At 47.6% G+C, this 16989-nt stretch overlaps 1 protein-coding gene across 2 annotated transcripts in view; it reads left to right on the forward strand.

Moving 5' to 3' along the window:
• TDRD9 (tudor domain containing 9) overlaps positions 1–16989 on the forward strand; it is a 292409-nt gene that overhangs the window by 72352 nt on the left and 203068 nt on the right. For both annotated transcript variants that reach the window (XM_029598050.1, XM_029598051.1), the window contains exon 7: positions 9257–9421. In XM_029598050.1, the coding sequence (XP_029453910.1) occupies positions 9257–9421 (165 nt within the window). The remainder of the gene's footprint in view (positions 1–9256; positions 9422–16989) is intronic.

Consider the following 16989-nt stretch of genomic DNA (forward strand, 5'->3'; position numbering starts at 1 on the left):
TCTTAATTTGCCGATTAAACAGCTTAAACATCACATGGTTCCAGGATGCTTCAATAAAAAATACAAAATCCAGTGGACAGGTTTTTTTGAGGATTGTTCATTTCTGCCACACAATTTTTCTGTTTTACAGTAGTGCACTTCCTTTATATATTAAAAATAAACACCTGCCTTATCCATAAATGGGAGATTTAATTTTGCTAGGCTTAATGTCCTTGGCTTGGGTTGTAACTGTGGAAATTGCATAGCAAGTAGCGTCTTTGTAATGGGACCCTTTCAAATTGGGGGGAAAAGGAGATTCTGAATGTTTCCTAGAGGTAAATTTCATAGATTGGCTGTCATTATTTTTAGAAGTTATGGGGGAATTGTGTTTTAACCCCTTTTTATGTTAGGATTGATAGTTTTGTGGCTACAGGAAGCCACGTGGCAGTGACTGAGTGACAGCAGTGATCGGCAAGTTCAGATCCCTCTGCTGCCCTTTCTCAGCAGCTAGTTCCGCAGGAGAGTCCTGTGCGGTTTCAGATAATTAATTTACATTTGCTGCTGAATCACAGTTGTAAAGAAACGCCAGTGATTTTCCTGCTACCATTTCTACCACTGTTGCTGTAAACTAAAATAGTCTAGCCCTGATGCAAGTGAAACATACTTTTTCCTAAGGCTATAGGGCATTCATCTGTGGCAAGTGTAATGCGTTTTGATTAAGATTTTTTCTTATGTTCGGTCACATTAATATCAAAAAGGCGCTGGGGGGCTAAAGAAAAATCTAACAAGAATACTTGGGCTAGAATTGAGTCACTGAGTTTTGGGACAAGGTTTTATTCTGATTATGTGCAGAAATATTAATTAGCATGGCAGCCCATTTGCAACATGCTTCGAAAACATGGATTCCTCATCCTGCTACAGCAGACAATAGGCATGGGTTTATGCCACTCTGCTAGGAGATGGAGACAGAGAACAAACTCCTTTTTCTTTTTTTTTTTTTTTTTTCCTTCCCCCCCCCCCCCCCCCCCCAGTGACGACATGACCGGAATTAGTATCAGATTTTCTTCTCCTGGTTGAGCGGAGCCTGGCGAGACTTTGACCCTAGTTGATCATTGTTTGTTTGAGGAGGCGGGAGAGTACTTTCGGTCAGACTCTTCTTTTTCCTTGTCTTTCTCTCTGGCTGGCTTCTCCTCCTCTTCCTCTGGAGCTAAGCATCATGTAGCTCTTCATTTTTAAAAAAGGAAAAAAAAAAAAAGAGGTGCCCTCTGCACCAAGGCTTTGTTGCTGCTGTGGCCTCTCTTCAGAGAAGGTCTCTTGTCACCGGGTGGTCCTGGCTACAGGCAGAAAGAAGTCAGGGGTTGGTCTAGGCGAGGGGTCTGCTGGTGGTGGTGGGAGATACACATTTAAATCTTGGGACCTGGCAGCTCGGGGGGGAGAGTAGGGGCCATGCCTGACCGGAACAGTTGCTGCAGAGTTGTGGAGTCAGCACATTTCAGCACTCGTTGCCCATCCTGCGTTCTGGGTTTGATCTTGTCACCTTTATCCTCATGTGGAAATATATTAGGCAGTGAGGTGCAAGTGTTTTTCATGCTTAAGGGGGATTGAGTGCAGGTGCGATCGGTCGTCGTTTTAATTTCCCTGTGTGGTTCTGGGCAGGATATCACAGTTTTATTGGGGGTTCATTCAGAATTGCTGGGTCTTCTAGTTTGGCTCATTGAAAGTACAGGGAGGGGGATGGAGCATCCTCCCACAATCCCAGGATTTTTTCTGTGGAGTTCTTGAGCCACGAAGCAGGTTTTCTACACTTTGCAGAAGTCGGCTGGACAAGGAGTCCAAGTGGCCTCAGCTATGGTTCTGTTGTCCCTTTGTTGCCCAGTGGTCTTGGACATGGGAGTTTGGCTTTCTGGTGTTCTAGATTGTTCAGAGAGAGTTTGGACTTGGCTCAGGAGCGTGTCTCCCCTGGTTTCCCATGGGTTCTGTGGGAGACCTGGAAGAGGAGGCAGAAGCAAAAAATTATTTGGATTTCTTAAAGTACTGATCTTCATTCCCACCTGCCAACAGGTCAGATTTTTCAGGCTATCCTTAATAAATATGCATGAGAGATTTGCATGCACCTGTCTCTGTTGTATGCAAATCTTTCATATATATTCATTAGGGATATCCAGAAAACCTGATCTGTTGGTGGCCCTTGAGGGCTGGGAATGAATAGCATGGCCTTACAGGAAGGGAAGCTGTCTTTGGAAGCTGAAGATGCTACATGATCCAGCTGCTCCAAAAAAGAGGACCTAGCTTCACTAACTTCTCAGTTTGTCTCTTACCTTCATATGTCAGATGCCAGGGTTAAAGAGGATCTGGAAGTGGGTCCTGTACACGAGGGGGTCAGGAAGCCAGCTAAAGTGTTTCCTCTTTACAAAGTGCTGAATGACTGCAAGTTTCCTGAGGGGAAGGGTTTAGAGGAAATTGTAGCAGGGAATAACTAGCTGGAAAACTACTGCATCTCCCACAAATGGAATTTCCTGAGGCAGTTTCCCTTTAAAGGAACTTTATTGTTTGGAGAAGACTTGGAGAAATTAGTTAAGGATATGCTGAAGCCTAAGCCCCAGAAATTTCTGGAGAATAGGGCCCATGGGGTTTCTCGATATAACAGAAGACATGATCATTTTAGAAGGGCCAGGAGATATCATCCTGGGAGATAATCTTTGGCCCAGACCAAAGGCTTTCGAGGGAAGAATTGATCCTTTTGGGGGGAGCTAGGAGGTCAGGAGCGATTTAATGCCTGAACCTCTGGGGCTCCCTGGACAGCTTAATAAAGTCAGTGGGTCTCCAAGGTGGACCCTCATGTCAGATCAGTGGGTCCTAAATATTATTCAGAATGAGTATTCCCTAGACTTCCTTTTCTTACGCCTTTATGGTGTCTCTCTTCGATTCAAATACCAAGGGAGGAGAGAAAATGGTTACTCTGAAAAGATGCAGTGTTTGGAAGTAATGGTTCGTTTTGCCTGGTTCATGGGCAAGGTCAATATTCTGTCTTATTTGTAGTTTAAAAGTAAGACAGCTCATTCTTTTCATCCTTGATCTCAGATGGGTCAACAGATGCCTTTGGATTACCCTGCTTTGGTCTAGAAACTCAATGTTCAAACATTGTGGTGATCAGGAGAGGGGAGTATCTTTGGTCCCTGGGCCTCTCAGGGGCATACGTCCATGTTTTCATCAAGAAGGATCATTAGACAGTCCTACAATTTTGCATTTTCAGTTCAGAGTGCTTTCTTTTGAGCTGGTCATGGTGTGGAAGACTTACCAAGGTGAAGGTTGTAGTCTCGACTTTGTGCAAAGAAGTATTTGTGCATTTGCAACTAGATTGGCTGATAAGAGCCAGATTGTTACAGGAGGGCCAGGTGGCTTCAGTGAGGGTGGCTCAAGGTTTTTTTTTTTTGTTTTTTTTGATGAGGATCTAGTTTGGATAATGAATTATGCAAAGAGCAATCTCATGCCTACCCAGTCTCTGGAGTATCTGGGGGCTTGCTTTGATACCAGTGGGGGTGGGTTATCTTGACTCAGGAAAAAATTACCAAACTGTTAACACAAGTACAAGACTTATTGTTTGGAGGGTTCCCAGGATTTGGGATTACCTTTGTCTGGGGTCAGTGGTGGCCATCTTGCAATTGGTTCCATGGCCAGGACTCTCATGCATCCTCTTCAAATGTGTGTTTTGACTCAGTCCCTACAGTTGCTTGATTATGAGATATTCTTCTCTCTCAAAACTGTCAAAGGGAATGGTTCTGGAGCCTCCCATTTGGATCCTGGACGCGTTGGATGCGGTTCTGGTGGGCTGGGGTGTTGCTACAGTCAAGTGGCCCAGGGGCTTTGGTCATTGGAGAAGGCATCTTGATTGATAAACATATTGTAGATCAGAGCCAAAAGGTTGGCTCTGTTGTATTTTCTGCCATTGCTGAAGGGGGATGTTTGGGTGTTGGACATTACATTACAAGTGGTGTATATCAACAGACGGGGAGCATTCAAGAGGCAGTTCTATTAATCAGGTGGGTGGAACAAAATCTTCATCTTTCAGCAGCTCACGTTGCAAGAGTAGAAAATGTCCCAGGCCAACTTCCTCAGCAGGAACATATTGGATCCTAGAGAGTGGAAGCTCAGTAGGGGAGGCTTTTCAGATGATTGTGGATCACTGGAGAATTCCTACATGCACATCATGGCAACTCTCAAGAAGCCCAGTCTAAAAGTCTGGGCCCCTGTTTGTTGTCTATATTTGGTTCTTCTTCCCCCTCCCACCATCAAAGTGGGGATCGATGTGGCAGTTGCATCAAGTCTATTGATTGAGGGTGGTAATATTCATGTTTTCTGTTAAGGATAGTAACTGCCCTTCCCTATAGGTTACCCCATGCACCCTTTTCTTTATTAGCTTCATCTAGCCTGTAGAGATCCACAGTGTTTATCCCATGCCCCTTTGAATTCATTGACTGTTTTCTCCTTCACCACCACCTCCAGAAGATTATTCCAAGCATCCACCACCCTCTCCATGAAGAAATGAGTTCTCCCCCCCCCAAGTTTCATTTCATGACCCCTAGTTCTACTGTTTCCTTTCCAACAGAAAAGGTTTGAAGTTTGTGCATCATTAAAACTTTTTCAGGTATCTGAATGTCTGTATCCTATCTCTTCCAGATTAAACTTATTTAGATCCTTCAGCCTCTCCTCATAAGTCTTCTGATACAGACCCCACACCATTTTGGTCACCCTTCTCTGGACCTCCCCCATCCTGTGTCTATCCTTTTTGAGATACAGGCTCCAGAACTGAACAGAGTATTCCAGCACATCTCTGAGCTCCCTCAGTATCCTGGGATGTATCTCATCTGGCCCCATGGCTTTGTCCACTTTGTTTTCCTAGCTCATCCCATATGTTCTCTTCTGTAAATGGAGTTTCATCTACCCCACCCCATCTATGGTCTTGTCAATCGGCAGCAGTCCTTCTCCAGGGTCATCTTTATTGAACACTGAAGTGAAGTTGGGTGCTTCAGGATGCCTCGATGCAATCCTTGTTATACCTAGTATTTACTGAAAGTCCTTTAACATGCTCCCCTGGAGCCTTCTTAGGTCCCTACTTGCAGATTTCCTGACTGTTACCTGTAGAGTCCTTCAGATTTTGTTAAAAACTCTCCAGGAAGATTGAGTATTCTGTTGTGATTATTCTACTGTGAGACTGGAGACACTTTTTTTTTTCTTACTCAATTGTTTGGGCTTCTAACTCTCCCGACACAGCTGGAGTGGCGAAACACAGTCCATGTTGGGGGACCAAAAACAGCTCCTTCTGAAACATCTTTATTAATAAAAGTGGGAGTTGCCTTGCAATCCTGTATAATTTACTGAATCGCCTTGTCACTTCATGGAACCTAATGTGCCTAGCGCTACACCTTCTGCATTTGGATGTTTTCCACTGAGTGTACCGCTCGTCCTTTCCACTCTTATTTTTGCTTAAATGTATTGGGAATCCAAGACAGTGTTTCAGAATAGTTATCTAGGGTTTCATTTAATTATGTTTTTAATAAATTTTGGTAAATTTAATTTTAGGTGAAAAGATTATAATTTTGCAAAGATTCTTGTTCATGTTTTATTTGGTGTTTTAACGTTTGTAATTATTTAGCTAAAGGTGTTGCCTACAGAAGCATATGGTGCATTTGTTTTCCCATATATTATTATATGGGCCTCTTAATTAAGGATCTATGTAGTTGAGATTTTATTTTGAACAGTGGGGAACAGCCCCTGAAAGTCATATCAATGGGAAGATTTTGCTCTTGTGTACTGGAGTTGGGGGTTTAAATGGGGGGGGGGGGGAGATGCATGGTGTTGGCACAATGGGTAGTAATGCACGCTGCCATCTGCAGCCATGCGATAAATTTAGTGTAGCAGTGTTTGGCACTGATTTCTCATTCTCTGTGGGACCTGTCCTGTCTGTGCTGTAGGGACAAGGCCAGTGTGCACTAACATAGCACATTCTGCTGCAGTAATAGATACTCTGAAGGCTGTGGCCCTTGCTGAAAAGCTCTCAAAAAGCATGGAGGAGTGCTGATGGCGACTGTAATTATGGCAGCCTCATTTCCTAGCATTAAGCCAGCCAACAGAATCCCCTATGCGCAGGGGCGGATTGTGGGAAAATAGTGGCCCGGGGGATTTTTCTCCATACTGGCCCATGGGTACCCAATTACATATACAATATAATTTACATATATGTACACACCCTTATATTTCGGCATGGTCCTCCCATATCAACACAGTACTATTTGCCAACACTCAAAGAATAACCCCACCTATGAAAAAGAATACCACAAATATTACACCAGAATCTAAAATATCAATACACCTCCTATCAGGAAAACAGAACAGGCCAAGCTACTACAGATCCCTACAGAGAAACCACATTCTAAAAGAATGCTTCATCTCGGTCTTTGCGTGCAGAACACAAACTCTCACCAAATACAGAATACAAAATGAAGTAGCACAAATGACAAAAACTGAAATGGAAACTCCAAGAAGCCAGACTCCATGTATTAACAATAGTAAAACCATAATAATAAAAGAATATTTTAAAACTACTGATAAATAGAATTTCTATTAATTAAAATCATATACATTTTTTACAATGTCCCAAACACTAATAAAATATTTCAAAACAGCACATATATCAAATAACATTCAATAATTAAAACTAATAAGGATTTTAAAAAGCCCCTGCTGTCCCCTTCTGTGGGGGCTCTTTATTTCCAGTCACCCTGATATTGTCGAGGATTAGGAGGTTATCCTCTCTCTCTCAAATACTCACATGTCCATTCTCTCTCACACATACAGTGTCACATACATACACATTCATACTCTTATACCCACCATAACCTCTCGCTCTCACTGACACTCTCAGACTCTAAGACACTCCCCCCTCCACACACAAACTCTTACTCCCTTGGATTTTCTCCTACGCACACACACCCACACCCACAGGCAGGCTCCCATTCATTTTCACACCACTCCCTCCCCATCCCCCAGGCATGCACACATTCATTCTCACACACAGACCCCCAGGCAGGCACCTATGCATTCACACACATACACCCCCAGACAGAGTCCCATTCATACACATGCACACACTAAAGGCAAACCCCCCTCTCTTTCTTTTGCCAACAACCTCAGAGCGTCTCTCATTCCTCTGCTGCCACTGTCACTGATGCCGCATGGCTATTGGGCAGGTGCTGATTGCTGCTACTGACACTGAAGCCCAATCTGCTGCCTCCTCTGTGCAGGCCCCATGGGCTTCCACTTTCTCCATGCTGATCTTGTACATTGTGAGATCTGCATAGAGAAAGTGCTATTCTTGCACATTCCCAAAGATTACATGTGCCAATCACTAAAAAGTAATTTATTTTTTTTAACTTTGCTGACTGATCTTAGTTTTCTAATCGGTTGGTCACAGGCTTTTTTTTTTTCCACCTTCCCTTATTTTTTGCAAATTCCTTTTATATTGTCTTTTTTTTTCTATTTCTTTTTTCTCCATCTTCTTCTCTCAAACACACACTCAGGTTCTCATTCTCACATGCTCTCTCACTCACACTCACACGCTCTCACTGTCAAATGCTGTCTCTCATACAATCATTCATACACACACAGGCTCTCACTCTCACATGCTGTCTCTGCAAACATTCAGATCCTCACTCCCACACACAATTTCTCAACTCATCTTATATACACACACTCTACAGACCCTCAGCCTCTCTCTCACCTCTGTGCCTCCTCGTCGCGGCAGGATGGGCTCTGCAGCGGCCCTGATCTTCTCGGGCCTCTTCCTCTTCTCGGGCCGCTGCTCCTCTTCTGCACGCGCTGATGCTCCTCCTCCTTCCTGCCCACGCGGCTCCGGCAATGTTTACTTCCGCAGCCGCACAGGCAGGAAGGAGGAGGCGCATCAGCGTGTTTAAACGCGATCTTTTTTTTCGGGCCGTGGTGACATGAGCCTCACCACGGCCCTGCCCATATGTCTGCTGCTCAGCGGCCGCATGAGCCTCCTTGCGCCCGGGGGCATTGGCTCCCCTTGGGATACCACTGCTCGCGGCGCCCCCTAATACTTTGGTTGGAAAATTTATAATACAAAAAAAAATCACGTGACAGGAGTGACCGGCCCACCGGGGGAAGCCCGATCCCCCGATAGGTCAGTCCGCCCCTGCCTATGCACAACCACATCACCCCAATGATATCTTCACTGACCTGGCTGCCTATTTTGTGGAGAACCCAATATAAAGTAGCAACTCTTAGAGAATTATTTATGGAGAATCCTGACTGTTGGCTAATACAGTGGTGAGGGTGTATAAATCCTCACGATCATGAAGGTCTGATGGCAAGATCTTGGTAGAGGTTCCATAGCTTGCACATTTGGACATCACTTAGAGAAAGGGCTTTCTCTATTGCTGGTCCATGTCTTTGGAACTATTTGCCGGATCGTATTTGGACAATTGAGTGCAGAAAACGTGTTAAAAATACCTTAAAGACATATATGTAGAGGCGAGCATATAATTTTGAAAGTTATTTCTAGGCTTGTCCAGGCTGGTTCTTTGCAGGCTCTATTTAGGAACAGATGTGGGCTAGACAGTTTGAATATTTGTTTAGTTTTAGTATGTATGTGTATTGTTTCAATGTATTTATTTTATGAAATTAATTAATCCGCCTCAAACTCTTATTGTGTCGAGTGTGGACGATAAATTATAATAAAAATTCACTCTGCTTTGACTACACTTAAAGGTGAATTTTGAAAAGGAGTTACATTTATGCATATAACTACTATTGTAGCAATTTTCAAAAGCCATTTACTCAAGTAAAGTGCACTTAAGCAAGTAAATCCTATGGACAATTCAATGGCATATATTGTAGCAACTTTCAAAAGCCCACTTAACTCGAGTAAAGTGCATTTATTTCCTTTATCTCCACCATGGTTTGTAAAAGCTCCATAGAGAATCATACTGAACTAAAAGCATGAAAATCTTGTTAAACAACCTTACTGTTTTGCATTTGTTTCCACATGAAATTTTGTAACTTTGTTTTTTCTCTCTTTTTTTCTGGTTATAAATTTTGTACCTTAATAAAACTGCATCTTTACATCTCAAAATCCAGAAAAATAAAACCAAACTACCACCTGCCAAGATGTCTCCTTTTGCTGAATATCTGGAATAAATGCAGGACAATCCTTTGCGCTACTGTGATAGTTCATCTTTTTTTGCTTATTTCTAAACAGGTTATTCTGATGTCGGCTACTATAAACTGCGAGGAGTTTGCTAATTATTTTGCAGTTCCCATTCTCAACAAAGTGATCCCCGCATATGTCTTTGAGGTGGAAGGGAAGCCTTACTCTGTTGAAGAGTATTATCTTGATGATTTGAAACACATTAATCATATCAAGGTATGGAAGGGTCACTGACATTTTTGTGTATTGAGGGGTTTGGTAGACAGAAACTATGCAGTGATTTGCATCTCTCTCTTCAGGTTACAGATGTACGATTCCAGTGTGTGTATCTTCCTCTACTTTGCTTTCTTGGATTTAACAAATTGCCTTTATCTTTATCAAATCTAAACACTATACACTTTAAACAAGAGAATATAAAAGCAAAGCAACAAAATTAATACAGTAAAACAATGGAAAAATAACTTTAAGCTGAATGTAATAAAAAACATTAAGATTTCCCATACTGGTTGAGACCAAAGATCTATCAAACCCAGTATTGTGGTTTTAAGAATGGCCAATTCAGGTCACAAATACCTGGCAGGATACCAGAAGGTTGATAGGTTACATGGAAGAGAAGCTCCATCTTCTCCATTCTGGCTCCATTTCCCACGTCTACCTTAATGGTTTATGGACTTTTCTTCCAGGAACTTATCTAAATCTTTTTTAAACCTAGCTATACTAACAGCTTTCACCATATCTTTCAACAGTGAATTCCAGAGTTTAATTATGCATTGAGTAAAAAATAGTTTCTCGCAGGATGGTAGTCCTCACATATGGGTGACATCACAAGATGGAGCCCAGTCACTGAAAACTTCTGTCAAAGTTTCCAGAACTTTGACTGGCCCCTACTGGGCATGCCCAGCATGGCACTGCAGCCAGCAGGGGTCCCCCTTCAGTCTTCTTTTTTCCATGCAGCAGTAGCCTCGCGGTAAAGGAGCTCTGCAGAGATTCCTGACAGGAATTTTCCTCACAGACTTACTAAAAGTTAATTTGCCCCACAGGGGTCCCTCCTTTAACTTTTTTTCAGACCGTGGTACTCCGGTACGTTTTTACCAGTTTTTAGTCTATTAGTCTAGTTTGGCCCTCGTGGCCAAACTAGACTAATAGACTAGTTTGGCCCTGCGGTACGGTCGCGGTACGGTCGCGGTACGGTCGATGGCCTACTGGCCATCGACCGTACCGCGGCTCGATTTTTTGCCATGGCGTCAGGGTTCCGTCAGTGCCCGGACTGTACTCGCACCATGTCTATCACAGACCTTCAAAGTCTGTGTAATATGTCTAGGACGCGGGCACAATGTCGTGACCTGCACTAAATTTGCCCTAATAACACCAAAAGGTCGCAAGGCCAGAATGGAGAAGATGGAGCTTCTCTTCCATGCTCAAACCCCGACTCCGTCCATTGCATCGACGTCGTCAGAGCTGGCACAGTCAACTTCACGCCAGCATCGACCACCGGCCAGTGACCGCCCGGCATAGACTTCTCGGCCTTCGTCACCCTCTACTTCCCCTTAGGACCGAGGGGATCATAGAGACAAACCGCCATCGAGGGAGCGAAATCATTGACCTCGCCATCGAGCTGCTGTTTAAGAAACCCTGTCCAGAAAAGGCACCGACCGTTTCTGTGACAGGGTCACAGAGGCAACCCTCACCCGACGGGATCGTGAGCCGCGACTCCGCCTTTAATGGTGGTCCCTCTGGCTAAGCCTCTGCCTCCTTCTGTTCCGGAGCTGGGGCTGCTTGCTCCAGGACTCCGAGAAGAACTGGACCAGATGGTTCAGGAGGCCATCGACAAGGCGATGCAACGACTCCAGGTTCCTCCCAACACAGGTACCGATTGCGGAACAAATCACCGACCCGATTCCGGCAGCGTTAGCACCGCTGCTCTCCAGGATGGAAGCGCTCATTGCCACTTTTCCACAGATGGATCCTGGGTCTCTGGCTCTGGTGCCCTCCCCACTTACATTGTCATCGGGAGGAGAAACACCGTTCCGCATCCCTCCATCGGGAGTTCTGCCCCAGCCATCGATGCAGATACGTCCCTCACCACCGATCCAACCATGTGTGCCGATACGTCCACCACCGAGCCATCCATTGATGCCCTTGATGCCTGCGCTGGTGCCTCAGATAATTCCTCAGATTCCTTCGGAGCCTAGACTGGGACCTTCAGATATCCCACCACCCGGTCCCCCTCTAGTTCCTAGAGGGACAGGTGCTGATCCTTATGATACCTGGACTGATATTCCTCGCCAGACACCGATTTACCTTCACCCATTGAAAGTAGGAAGCGTTCTCCTCCAGAGGACCTCTCCTTTATAAACTTTGTGAAGGAAAGGAAAATTAGTTTCTTACCTGATAATTTTCATTCCTGTAGTACCAAGGATCAGTCCAGACACCTGGGTTATGCCTCCGCACCAGCAGGTGGAGACAGAGCAAAACTTTGACGGGCTCTGTCATATACCAGGGTGCCACCCACAGCCTCTGTCTTACGTAATGTCAAAGCAGAATGGAACAAAACCAAACTACCTAACTATAACTCGCCTATAAAACAGAGTCCCAACAACCCCCAACTGGAACAGAATACCCAGAAGGAGTGAGAAAACATAACATCCGGAAAAGAAACCTCCGAGCGGACTCTCCGCTATTTCAGAATTACAACCATACAGATATGGGTGGGTCTCTGGACTGATCCTTGGTACTACAGGAACGAAAATTATCAGGTAAGAAACTAATTTTCCTTTCCCTGTACATACCAGGATCAGTCCAGACACCTGGGAAGTACCAGAGCCAAGTTATCTAGGGTGGGACCCCGAGAGTCCTGCTCGGAGAACTCCCACTCCGAAAAACCACCCTCAGCCGAGGCTTGGACATCCACATGGTAATGTCTCGCAAATGCATGAAACGACTTCTATGTCACTGCCCTGCAAATTCCCTGAGACGACACCTGAAAGAGTCCGCCCCAGCAGCGACATGAGACCTCGTAGAATGAGCCCGAAGACCCACGGGTGCAGCATTCTCACTTAGCAAAAGTGTGGACCCAGTTGTCTCCGTGAGTCTGCGCGCTATCTTAGACTTGGAGGCTGCACCTCCACTTTCTTGGAACACTCCACAAAACAAAGATGGTCTGACGCATGGAAGGGATTCGTTACCTAAAGATAACGCCATAGCACCCTGCGAACATCCCGGTTCCGCAAATCCCGTGCCATCGCATGAGTCCGTTCCCCTTCGTGAAACTACAGTAGCTCCACTGACAGAATCAAATGGAAAAAGAACACTACCTTCGACAGGAAAGAGGAAACCATCCTCAACGACACTCCCGACACAGAGATTCATAACAAAAAACGGTTGTCAACATGACAACTCATTTAGCTCGGATATCCGTCTGGCTGACGTGATCGCAATTAGAAATACCACTGTCAGTGTAAGGACCTTCAGGGTCGCCCGCTTAATAGATTGAAACGGAGCTGAACAACAGGCCGACGGCACCCAATTAAGGGCACCCCATTGAGGTTCCAGGAAGGGCATAGATGACGCAGAGGAGGGTGCAAGAGTTTAGCCCCCCGAAGAAAACGCGCCACAACCGGGTGTACGGTCAAGGCTACTCCTTGGACCTTACCCTGAGGACAACCCCGAGCCGCCACCGGAACCTGAAGCGACCTACAAGGTAACCTTTAGCAAGATCTGCCTGGAGGAATCCCAGAATGTCGGGAAAACTACGCCCGCATAGGGACTACTATATGGTCCACACACCAAATTTCCAATACTGTCCACACTCTAACATAAGCAAAGGATGTAGACGTTGCTGTGACCTCTGTAAGGAAGCTACCACCGCATCGGAGTGTCCTGTAATCTACAAGCGCTGCCTTTCAAACAACCATGCCGCGAGACGGAAGCGATTCGCCTCCTCCAAAAGACGGGCCCTGACAAAGAAGAAGAACCGCGGACCTTTGACCGCCAGGTTGAGGAGATCCGCAGACCACGGAAGCCGGGGCCACTCCGGCGCTTCCAGGATTACCTCCGAGGGGTGAAACTCTAGACGCGTACAGTCACACATTTGTCGGCCAGGGAAGGACCAGAGCATCGACTCCCTGTGCTTCCCTTTCCGTGCGCCGACCGTAGAACCGTGGGGCTCGTGCAACTTAGAAAAGTGGCCATCAGATCCATGTGGGGCGTGCCCCTTCTCTCGCCGATTGGACGAAACGCCTCTTCGGTCAGCTCCCACTCACCGGGATGTAGATGGTGTCGACTAAGAGTCTGTCTGAACGGTGTCCACCCCGGCGATGTGGGATGCCGCAATATTGCTGAGAAGTTGCTCCGCCCAACACATCCACCGTTGCGCCACAGACGCAACTAAGCGATGTCTGGTTCCGCCTTGGCGATTGATGTACGCCACCGTGTTCGCGATATCTGACAGAACTCTGACTGATTTCCCCCGAAGTATCAGAAGAGACGCATGCAGGGCTAGAGATACCACCCTGATCTCAAGCGGTTGATGGGTCACCGCGATTGATCTCTGGACCACAGGTCCCTGCACCGAGCATCCCAGGCACACTGCTCCCCATCCGTAGAGACTGGTATCCGTGGTGACAACTGTCCAGTCGGTCATTACCAGGGAAAAACCCACAAGGCAGATGATCTGGGACAAGCCACCATTCGAGACTGGCTCTCGCCTGGTCCGTAAGCGGGAGCGGTAGAAGAAACTGTCCCGACACCGGAGTTCAGCGGGATAGCAAAGTGGACTGGAAAAGGACGGCGATGCGCAAACGCCCCTGGCACCAAAGCTATAGCGGATGACATGGAGCCCAAAACTTGGAGATAGTCTCTCTCGAGAGGGATATGGAGAGCCAACGGGTTCCGCACTTGACCTTGTAACTTGACCACTGGTTTCGGCTGTGGGAATACCTTGCTGCGCCTGGTGTTGGAGCGCCCAGGAATTCCAGGGACTGTGTTGGGGTCAGACGACTTCTGGCAAGGTTGGCCACCCAACCGAGAGAGCACCACAGCTGAAGGACCCCCTGGAGCGCTATCTGACACAGAGGCTCGGACTGCGCTCGGCTCAGCCAGTCGTCCTTTCGAAGCTGAGCTGTCACCATCACCACCACCTTGTAGAACATGCGGGGAGCGGGCGAGCCCGAGAGGGAGGTCCCAGAATGTAGAACCGGAGGATCTCTGGTAAACGGTTGTATGCCGATATGGAGCCATGCTGCTGTGAGGGCCAACGAGACTAGAAACTCGCCCGGACGAACCGAGGCGATGACCGAGCCAAAGACCCCATCGTGAACCGCGGCCTCCGAAGACACCCATTGACACTTCTTTAAGTGTAATATTGGTCCGATTTCTTCCTCCGTTTCGGGAAGAATGAAGTACATGGAGTAGTGATCTCTGTACTGCTGCTCGGCGGGCACCGGCACTATGGCCCCCAAGTCCTATAGGCGCTGCAGGGTTCCCTGCCCCGCTTCTCTCCTTTTCTGGTACTTGCAGGGAGAGACGAAGAATTTGTCTGCAGGAGTCTGTACAAAAAGGCTAAAGAGCATCCGTGACTTATCACGGAAAGGACCCACTGGTCCGACTTAATTTTGGTCCATCCCTCGAAGGACAGCGATAGCGGAACCTGAGAAGAGGAATGGACCGTCAGTTTCACACTGGGAGGTCTAGAACCTGCCCCCTCCGACGGAGGGTTACTTTGCTTTCCGAATTGTCTGCTGCGAGAGGACTGAGACCATGACGGCTACCTATAAGAACCCACTCGGTAAGACGACCCGGACGGTCTCGCTGGACAGGACTTTCTATTACCCCGGAACCGAGACCTAGCAAAAAACTATTATCCAGCTCCTTGCCAACCAACAACAGCTCTTTGAAGTGCAGGGTCCCCAGGTGGGTCTTGGAAGAACCATCCGGAGCCAAGGGATGCATAGACCGTGGATCTGGCAAACGTGCGCAGGAGATCCTAAAACACATCCGCGTTGTAAGCGAGTACTACCGCCAGACGACCCGCCTGTGTGGCTTCTCCTTGCGCGAGACCAGCTTTGCTGCGCGAGGCTCCAGCGCAGACACCTTGGAGCCCCAGCTTTCTGTCCTGCACGTCCGAGAGCCGTAGCCCTCATCACTGGAATCATGGACCTCTTCGTCACGGCAGACACGGCCGCGACCACACAAAGTCGCAGGGTCTCCAAAACGTCGTCAAGGAGAAGATACAGCTTGTCCATAGCCTTGCTTACTGTCAGACCCCAATCCGGGGTGTCCCAGTCCCGGAAGAGAAGGTCTGTCGCCGAGAAGTGGAAAGAAAACGTCTGTCGCCGAGAAGTGGAAAGAAAAGCCACCGCGGGTCCTCTGAGGTCCAATAGGACCAGGTCCATAGCTCCCAGACGGGATTCTGCCGACGGAGCACCAGAATGGCTGGGATCAGCGGTGCCAGCCCCTGTTCTTAAAGACGTACCACCCGTGGGTCGCCCCTATCCATGGCTGGCGCTCCCTAGTTAGTACCAGGCTGTACTGGTACCTCCGGATCTGCCTCCACTGGCCCCCCGCAGGGGCTCTACCGGAGTGTCCGATTCGTCTGGAGATGTGAAATCCGTGGCCGTCCAAGGCGGCACGGACCTGAATGGACTTTTTTTTTTTTTTCTTCCTTTCAGCGGGTCCGAATCCCCTCGGGACTTACTACTTACGCTGCTACCTTCCTCCTGGGAGTTTGGCTGCAGTCCCAGTTTCCTACCCGCTTACTTAGCCTTAAAAACAAAAAACCTTGTGCCTAAGTAGCACAACTTCTGAGGAAGAGCCTGCCACCGAGCTGTCATCCCATATGGGAGAGACCTCCCCCGCTAGAACATGCCCCCCCGATGAGAGCAGCTGAGGAGAAAACGCGGGAGGCAGCGATCCCTCCCCCAGCGCTGACGGCATGGTATCCTGAAGCAAATTCAAAATGGCTGCCGTTCCCGCGCGTGGCGGGAACGGATCAATCAGCACTGCCTCAGGCGGTCCTGTGCTCCCCGGCGACCGTGGCGCTCGCATCTGACCCCCCCCCCCCCCGGACCTAAAACGGAAGAGCCCTCGTCTCCCTGCATGCACCCCGAACCCAGGCCGTTGCACGAGAGATGCGCGCGCGCCGAGCCGGCCGCGTGGCCCGATGACCTCCGCGGCATCTGGCCCCCCCCGCTATGAGAAACTGCGACCAAACTGCAAATAAAACAAAACAGAAAACCAGCCGCGACCAAAGCGGAGAGCCGGCGCACACAACCGAAATAAAACAAATTTTTTTTTTTTTTTTTTACAGCGTAGCACTTGCCGATCGTTGTCCTTGGTGCTGGACCTCCTGCTCCAGTGCGGGATGAGTGAGCCGGGCTCCCCGGTATCACCCCCGACGCTGCTACCCTCAAGGGTTCGGGTCCTCGACCCTGAGCAGCGGCCTCAACCAGGGAGGATGGTCCCCTCGGAACCTTCTAACCCCCTGGGAGGCTTTCAGCGACCAGGATCTGAAGACTTCTCTATCCTCTTCTTCTTCTTTTTTTTTTTTTTTTTTAAACCTCGCGGAAAGAAAGAAAGAGACCAATCCTGACTAAACTAAGCCAGACAGGAGTCTCCAGAGACTGTGGGTTTTGCACCTTCCAACTGCTGGAGACAGAGTAAGACTGAGAGGCTGTGGGTGGCACCCTGGTATATGACAGAGCCCGTCAAAGTTTTGCTCTGTCTCCACCTGCTGGTGCGGAGGCATAACCCAGGTGTCTGGACTGATCCTGGTACGTACAGGGAAA

Source organism: Rhinatrema bivittatum, chromosome 4 (genome assembly GCF_901001135.1).
Source record: "Rhinatrema bivittatum chromosome 4, aRhiBiv1.1, whole genome shotgun sequence".
In the NCBI taxonomy this organism is placed as follows: Eukaryota; Metazoa; Chordata; class Amphibia; order Gymnophiona; family Rhinatrematidae; genus Rhinatrema; species Rhinatrema bivittatum.